The sequence below is a fragment of the Chenopodium album genome, chromosome 10 (genome assembly GCF_948465745.1).
Source record: "Chenopodium album chromosome 10, dcCheAlbu1.1, whole genome shotgun sequence".
In the NCBI taxonomy this organism is placed as follows: Eukaryota; Viridiplantae; Streptophyta; class Magnoliopsida; order Caryophyllales; family Amaranthaceae; genus Chenopodium; species Chenopodium album.
This window is the reverse complement of record NC_137843.1, coordinates 16,355,957-16,364,990: the sequence shown is the minus strand read 5'-3', so window position 1 is coordinate 16,364,990 and position 9,034 is coordinate 16,355,957. Positions and strand designations below refer to the sequence as shown.

At 33.3% G+C, this 9,034-nt stretch overlaps 1 protein-coding gene across 1 annotated transcript; it reads right to left on the bottom strand.

The window, feature by feature from the left end:
* Positions 1-705: 705 nt before the first annotated feature.
* On the bottom strand, positions 706-8,331 carry LOC145563713 (uncharacterized). Its single transcript, XM_081624147.1, has 3 exons — positions 8,174-8,331; positions 2,094-2,299; positions 706-1,152 (listed from the first exon to the last, which is right to left on the bottom strand). The coding sequence occupies exons 1-3, from the start codon at positions 8,273-8,275 to the stop codon at positions 882-884; spliced, it is 579 nt and encodes a 192-aa protein (XP_081480273.1). The 5' UTR covers positions 8,276-8,331; the 3' UTR covers positions 706-881.
* Between the last annotated feature and the right edge of the window lie 703 nt (positions 8,332-9,034).

Sequence of the window (9,034 nt, the reverse complement as noted above, 5' to 3'; positions counted from 1 at the left end):
CTGAAAATCAAATTTGACCATTAAAATATTTCATTTCATAATTTTACTTTTGTTTTTTAGCTCACTTTGTATTATATTTCACTTTGTAGTATTAAAAAATTTTGATGTAAAAATATATACTTCATATAAATAAACAAATTTAACAAGATTATAAAAAGTACTCCGTACATAATAGTCTTCTTAATATGAAATCATCAAAAAGGAAAAAAAAAAAAAAAAAAAATGTTCAAAGTAGAAAGGACTCAAAGGAGTACATTTTGATTTCCCTTTTATTTTTCTCTGTTTTGAGCTCTATTCCGTAAAAGGAAAAAAAAAAAGCTCTATTCTTGGTCTTTTCTGCTCGTTGAACATTTTTGGTCATTAATATCAAATGAACAAAAACCACCCTTAAGTGTACCTAACTTTAGGTGCACCCAATAAAAAGTGTTAATAAGATTATGGATACGGGATTATGGAGTATCTATAATCTATATATGTAGTTTTCAATTTTATTCTCTTCAATATTAAACTCAAATTATAATTATTATTATTATTTTTTGAAGGTTTTACTTTTTTCGTGCATAACATAATAGCATAAAGAGAAGACCACTACAACCTCAGCAAAAAGAAATACAGAAAATGATTGAACCAGTCGCCCTGCTTTTCTTTACTTCTTTTTTTCACAAAAACAAAAAAACATGATAAACACGAGAAACAAGAGCAGCCAAAAAGCTCGAACTTACTAGTTTTGTTATCTAAGTCCTAAAACTGATTTGTATCTTACCCCATATTATAGACATGCCATCGTTCACCGAAATGATCTATATAGTTTTCACTTCAAGAATGGAGGAAATGCACAACTCTTCAAAGTGACTTTTAGTTGCTTCAAATCTATAACATAACTACTTGTAACCGGTCATTCCGACAGTAGAACTGGAGCGATTTGTCTTGTGAGATGCTGTCTGTGAGCTTGTAGCTTTGGAAAAGTATAAGTAGTAGTACACATTTAAGACCATGTTGAAAATCACAAATACAGCTCCAGCAATAAAAACACCTTTGCGCAGAGTCTCACATGAGAAGTTCTGTGCATAGAGTACATGACGGTACTTGGTATGGTAAGCATTCTTAGTTGCACCGGCAAGTAGACATGCCTCCGCAACCAGAAATGTTAGCCTGCACATAGACACATAAATAAAATATCAGCTGCCATCTTAACAGTAATAAATCGGGCCAGAATTTTTCAGGCAGGTTTGAGTGTCATCAATCAAGAAAGTGAAAGATCAAACATCTGAGCAATAATGCAAAGCCGCAAGATAAACAAAGAAAAATTATAGGAGGTTTGGAGTTTCATACTGAATCCTTGTTAGGCAAATGAAAACTGTTAAGCTATGCCCTTTTTTACTAGTAAGTTGGGAGCATGAAAGGTGAGTGTTAATATGAAGAAAAATAAATCCATTCCATTTCTATATATGCATGAAATAAAGCTTTCACTTTGCATCAAATGCATTTCACACAATTACAGTACAACTGACAGTAACTATGAAAGCTGATTTTTTTTTTTTTTTTTTTTTTAACTTTACTAGTATACAGAGGAAATGATTAAATTGATAAATTCTTTGCAAATAGTACAAATTTACAAAATGTACTTTCTTGTAAAAAACAGATGCAGTACAATAGTTTGAAAATTTGATATATAAAAAAAATTAAAGACAATAATTTTACAAAAATTCAGGCAAGAATTAGTTTAAGAGTTTCAGAACTGAGGTTCAAAAACAAGTAAAAAGCAGTTATTTGTATTTGTAACAAGTTCAGTCCGGTTTTCCAGAATAGCAAGTAAGCTACATTGACAAGGACCTTAAGGTAGGTTTCTACGGAAAAATCAGCTGATGTGTATGACAAGAGCGTCCAGATAAATTCCAATGGTGAACAGATAGGGGGTTGTTTTTGATGAAGAGCAGAATATGTTCCCTAGTTTCCAAAATTTAGCAGAAATTTGTCGCAATGGACAATAATTTACGATTCGTCCATTCGTATAATGTGCATGAATAATGGTGGCTGGCATTACTGTTTCTTGTTGACAAGACCAATATTCTTAAGAATAGAGAGATTCTCACCATGACGAGAAAAAGTAAATGATAGTCCATGCTCGTTCATTACCAGGTGCCAAGGGTCTACCAAAGCACATGCACCTTGTCATACCCATAAGCACTGATTCACTTGAAAGAAGAAACAGGAATCCCCCTACTCCATATCCAGTAGCAACATCAGAACTGTAAGCACAGTATGTAGTATTGGTTACTTCATCCTTAATTATATTACCCTGTCACAGAAAAACATATTAGTATAGAGAAGATTCCTCAAACTACCGTCAATCAAGTGATTTCAAGGCCCTAATTGCACTCACAAACAAATATCATTATCATTATGCTCTAGTAGGACACTCAGCTAAAGCATGGAAATCTTGATTTCACAGGCAGGTAAAATATAATGTTAAGTGCTTCTCAAACCTACTGAAGTGCCTAAGCTACTCGATCCTATGCATTTTTGGACACTTTGTTCATTTGGCTTTAGGCAGTCCACAGGCTTAAGAAAGCATTAATATCAATAATTAATTCAATAAGAATAATGATTCATTCTGTAACAACTAGCAGGCAAAGAGATAGGAAGAAAAGCTGCTCCAGATAAAGAGATTTCATCTCTCCAGCCGTTGCAATATACTTTCCATACCTTCGAGTTCTTTATTTTCAATTTTTTCAAGAACTGACTGATGTTTGGGTTTTCCAAAAGCAAGGTTAGGCTACTCATAATCAATGCTAATTTCTAACATCTTGCAAGTGAAAATGTCAATTAAAAGGAGGGATAGCTAACAACAACCTCTCCGCTTGCACCTTAATTCTCTCAACATGAGAAGCATACAGAAAAATGGTTCAATCTCCATTTCTCCAAATGAAGCAGTCACAAATATTGTCAGGAAGCAACCAAGTAACCTGGTGGGAGCTTATAGAAGCTTGAGCAGATAAGGTTCCTATTTGGTTTGTCCCTTTAAGTTCGCCCGATATCACAAATAGCCACGAGGGACAACAAATTCACTCACATACACTACTTCTGGTCTTACCAATTATCACTCTCATCAATGCCACCCAACCAAAACCTTAAAAAAGTAACAATACCCCAATGGTGAAATCTTAAAAGAAAGGAGGGAGTACCATAGCAAAAGTATCATGACAAGGTTTGAAGGAAAACCAAAGTCAATGCAAAGGAACTTACATGTCAAGGACAGAATAAGTAGAAGTAAAAAAGGAATCAAAGTCCAGGATGGAGCAAGCAAAAGCATGTAATGTGAAGTTTTCTTAGACCTAAATTATTATGTAGTTATATCCACACTGCTCATAAGTATAGCAATGCTTTCAAGAGTTTTAAACCTCCATCATAAAATGTTCAAAGCTTAAGCGTACATTAGCAAAGTTTAAGTGTTTTTTACTAGAAAAACTCATGCATTCTCTCATAATTTGAAAGATCATACTACCCCATCATATCTAGAATGTGCATCAATAAAGAGCATACAGATAATAAGGTTTAACAAGGAAATCCTACTTGTTTGTGAGCAAGAGAAAATCTATTAAGTCCAACATATTTTTGAGAATCAATAGTTGACAGGAAACGCTCACTGCCTAACTCCACTCCACTTCAGTAGTTGGACATAGCCTCATATTCAGAGGAATTCTAAGACTCTAGTAGTTAGAGTCATTTAATAAGGGAATATCCGTCCATTCACTTTTAACGCACTTGGAAAAAAAATTGTCATAACACGCGTTGGTATTTCATTATACTATAGATGGTATCATCATGATACCAACAATCTTATTCAGTGATACCAACGAATGCAAAAATATTATACCAACATGTGTTATTAGAGTCATTCATGACTCTAATTATTAGAGGCTAAGAACTCCTCTGTTCTCTCATCTATTTAACTACTGCCTCCTTTCCCAAAAGTTCTTAATATTTCCTATGTGCACATAAGGCAACTGGAGAGACAATATGATAAAGTGGTGAGTAGGTGTAAGAAAGAGGTGTATAAAATAGGAGAGACAGTGTAAAAAGCTATAGGTAGATAAGTAAGAGAAAGTGAGTGAAAATGTGTAAATATAGTAGGGTGAGAGGGAAGGTAGTAAAAGGGACTTGCCAAAAATTGAATAAAGTAATAGTGTTACTTCATAACTTTATGAAACGTTAAGATAAAAAGGAGCAACGAAGGTTTTATAATTTTAAGAAGATTTAACGGGAAAAGTTCGACATTAAAAATTTCACAGTTAACAAAAGTTCATTAAAAGCATTGCAACAAGGTTATTAGACAAATACTCATTCACACATGTTGAAAGTTAAAAGTTTCACTAGTGCTTTTAATAATGTACAATCAAATGAAACTATAAAGCAAGTTTAGCCCTAAGTCTTAAGACTTGAATGTGACATCATTTTTAATGGTCCCTATTGAAAATGATGTCATCAAATTCTTGTTAAGACTCACTAAGACTTGTCCAAATTTATCAATTTAGCCCTAAGACTCAAATATATGACTTGTTAAGACTCACTTAGACTTGTCCAAATTTATCACTTTAGCCTTAAAACTCAAATTATATGTAGAAAAGTGTAAAAAAAAAAAGGATAATAAAAATAAAATTGATGTGAGTCCTAATCTCAAGTCTTAAGTTGAGTTTTGGAATCAACTTAAGACTTACTTGAGATTTAAGAAGAAAAATGGGGAAAGTCTTAAACATAAGTCCTTAAGACACAAGATGATGATGTCACCCTAAGTCTTAAGACTTGGGGCTAAACTTGCTCAAATTTGACTCAAACCACAAATCCACAACAAGAAAATAGTATAGACAAGATATTATAAAGCAGTCTAGATCATACAGCATCTTTCAACAGCTAAACCATCTATATTTGCAGTCATTACTCCTCTTTTTCAGGTATAGCAGCAGCCCCCCTAAAACACAAAAAAAAGAGTAAAACCTAAAACGAATGAAAATTCTAATGTAGTCATATGACTACTGAGTACCACAATGTTTTTAGAATAGACAACCGAGATTAATTGTCTTTTTATTTATTTTTTGAGTAAAAAAATTACTTTTTCTTAAAAAAAAAAAAAAAAAAACTGATTACTCTAGTTTTGACAAAAAAAAAAAAAAAAAAAAAAATCAAACCACTCTCCACCCTCTCCATCGTTCTAAAGATTCCATCACCATAACTATCTTCAACAGAGAAAAAGGATTGCATTAGGATGAAATGAATGGGAATTCATAGGGCTAGCAAATGGTGCAACATATGCAGGATGTGGAGGAGAAGTAAAAACCTGAGGGCACAGTAAAACCTATAGATAGATGCACCAGTTATGGGAGCAGGGACATATCCTCATGAACTTCCTGAAAAGACGAATTTTGTGTATTGCAAATTCCAAGTGGTAGATGAGGCTCATAGTATTGTGACTAAATTACCTTTTGAGTTTATTTACGTTTGATTTTTTTTTTTTTTTTCTTTTCAAAACTAGAGTAGTCAGTTTTTTTATAAAAAAGTAAATTTTTTTTACTAAAACAAAAAGAGACTTAATCTCAACCATCCATTGTGGTAGTCCGTAGTCATATGACTACATTAGAATCCCCCGAACCAACGTGACAGTTAAGAGAGAACATCACTTAACATGTCTTATAATCTAGATAGAGAAAGGAAACCATGATATTGCTTCAACATTGAAGCCTCGTTACATTAAGTTAATATCATAAAGAACATAAGGTAACATAATTAAAAATTTTACATCATAACCAAGTCAAGCAAGCGGAGTGCAACAGGGATCAGATGAGTAGATGACAGAAGCATATATATTGGATATAAGAAAAATGGGGGATATCTCAAACAGGCTACCAATCTCATAGATGTCTACAGGCTCATTATCTTATAGACAACAGGCATTGCATCTCAATGAAAATACAATTGTCAAAGAAATTGATAAGGTTACTCTTCGATTATTTAAACAAACTTTAATCTTATCCAGATAATCACAGCGCCAAATTTACCAATTAGAATAAACTAAAAAGTTATATGCATCGTTTTTGTCTCTACCTATCCTCAGATATACCTTTATGTCCCTTCTATTAACTCTCCTTCCCAGGTCCTCCATGTTAACATTGTTTAAAAACCAAATTATCCAGAAACTCCATTTGACTCTGAAGTTATTATACTCAGAAAGGAAAGTGCAATAAAAAAAATTACGTCAGCTGCCATTTATTTAATGCTCATAATCAAATTCACTTTCTGTACACAGGAATTTTTATTTATCAAAACATCCTACATTATGGGCCTTAAAATACTTTATTCAGATTTTAGAGACAAAAGTTCATCATGTAAGGTAAAACAAGAAATGAAAATCATTTTTCCTAGTAAATTTTATCAAAACCTCACACTAGTTTCAATAACAATATAAGAAAAACACGTGAAGTATAATTTTGGAGAATTTTGTATCAGAAAAATCACCAACGATCTGCAAAGAATAATTAGTGCTGTTCATCAAAAATGCACAACAGATTTCCATTGATGGCAAAGGGATTTACATTGATTAATGGTTCATGAGTATAAATCATTAAAGACATTCTATTATTGCAAACGTACTTTGTGGCACTCACTCCAGTCTAAAATTAGCGTCAACTTTACTAACTTCTATTATTCCATATAATTTGTCACTAAGTTCTTAATCCATTTTCAATTAGTTCTCAATCCACTATAACATGTCAGCATAAACCCTACTTAAATTTTGCCATTAATTTTGGTTGCTAATGTAATCACGACGTCTTCTGATGAGATAGTGAACAATTTGATCATAGGCAATCATTTGGAAATGGAGAGAGTACAATGCACACTCAATTTCTTTGTTTAGTGGGAAAAATTCGAACATGTAATTAATCCACCAACGTTAAGGAAATGGTAGAGATTAGCGCTTTTTAGGGGGTCTTGGAAACAAAATAAAAAGCAGCAATTCTCAAATTTCAATGTCTTGGTTACAATACTCAAATTGACCAAGTTATATCTCAACAACCATTTTCTATAATGGAATTGGCTAGCTGGCAAAGCTCTTTACTTCAATAAGAGGAATATTAAAGAGATTTTCTTTAGGACACGGGTTTGGTATCGAACCCTCAAGCTATGTACAGGAAGAGGGATGAAATCATTAATGGCACGCTAGAAAGAACCTAATTAGAATATGATAAAAGTAAGGGAATAATAATGAAATTTTGTGTGCAACTTGATAAAGATGTCCCACATGGATACCCAAAACGCGTACATCCATTTCCAAACACACTCTTCACAAACTTAAATCACACTCGTTATCTTTACCATCTACCTACCACCTAGAGAGAAAACCACATGTTTGCAAATAAAGATGCATTACCTTAGAAGCTTATATTTAATATTCATCACAACATCACCGATGAACCAAATGAGCCATGTTTGCAAAAGATGAAACTGATAATCCGGTAGAGCAGCTTATCAAGTCACAACTTGCTACACCCCGGACACTACCTTCTCCCAAGCCTAATCATCGACTAATCTGTTCGATTTCTAAAAAAAAGTACTTATACTGAACTTTATCCTTCATCAGTGGTGGGCCGGTGGCGAATGACTTAAAACTTATAATCTTATTTTTCTCTGAATTGTTTCCAAGTAACTCACAGCTCGACTGGCCAAGGAGAGTTGAATTTCTTCACAGTTTTCACCTTCGATTCGTGCAAATGGTTCATTTACTAATCCATTGTACTTACTCAGTAAATTGCCTATAATTATCCCAAATTTCCCACCCTACATAATTTTACCCTCTATCTTCTACCTAATCAACACTACATTAATTTCCCTTGTTAACAATTAAATCACCTAAAATCTGAAAATTACTACAATAAAAACAAACATTTGATACTGATCCATTACTAATTCACCTTAAACCCTGAAATTCAATCAAAACTGAAAACAATTAAGCAATTAACCGCAATCAAAATACTGAATATTACAAATTCACATCAAAATAAGTGTAATAATTGCACAAACAATGCTTCAATTAATACAATTAGCAAGCACAGTATGATGAATTGAATAAAAAAAAAAAACTAAATATAAAAAGGAAAGAAAAAGAGGAGAGAGAAAGTACACGGCTGCGGCGGCGTTCGGCGGCAATGGCGAAAGTAAAGGCAACTAAACAGAGAACAACCACCAGTAGATACACCAAGCTCGAACCTCTTCCTTCTCTCATTTTGGATTTTTTTTTTTTGAGAAATTCGATTTTGTAAAGAGAGAGAGTGAGATTAAGGAGTGTGAAAGTGGAGAGTAAAGGTGCTTTAATGCATGTGCTTTTTGGTGTCAAGTGAAGTGAAGTGAAGTGAAGTGTGAATACTTACTTAGAGAGCAGAGCACTAGAGCGAGGCAGGAGTAGCTCTAGTAATGTTTGTCGGATTAATTATTCTAATTCTTCTTCAGATTCCTAATCCTACTTTACTTTTTAGCGCTTTAGAGGGGGTTAATGTCTTAAACATAATAAATAAACTAAGTAAATGGAGAGATGACAGAAAGGGAAGTGAAAATGGCTTTGGCTTGGGCCGGTATACCACCTAGCCCAGCTCAGGCAAATAGTAAGCCCACACCGGTCCATTATTGTTAGGGCTAAGTTGCATGCCTAGTTTTTTCTGATGTATGTCGAGTTTAGCCTCACAAATTCTTATTTACACACTTGTACAGTTAGCTGCAACAATTATACTAACTCCGTTAAATATTTTATGCAACTTTGAAAGGGTTTGCGGTTACCAATGCAAAAGTTAAGGAAAGTGATTAAATGTGTAGGAGAGAGAATGTAAGACCCCCCCCCCATATGTAACTTTAATTTGGTGAGGAAATCTGTCAAGAAAGGAGGGAGTATATTTTCCCTTTCAAATTTTCACCAAAATTTCAAATTGTTTGAATTTTTTGGAGTTTTTAAAATTCCCACCTATTTTTTTTTTTTTTTTTTTTTTTTTAA

Bases quoted from the DNA above. Each gene is read 5' to 3' on its own strand.
- LOC145563713 (XM_081624147.1), bottom strand. From the start codon at position 8,275: ATGAGAGAAGGAAGAGGTTCGAGCTTGGTGTATCTACTGGTGGTTGTT. The intron at 2,300-8,173 runs GTACTTTCTCTC...TTTCTGTGACAG, and splicing joins CCGAACGCCGCCGCAGCCGT to GGTAATATAATTAAGGATGA. The intron at 1,153-2,093 runs GTGAGAATCTCT...GTCTATGTGCAG, and splicing joins ATTTACTTTTTCTCGTCATG to GCTAACATTTCTGGTTGCGG.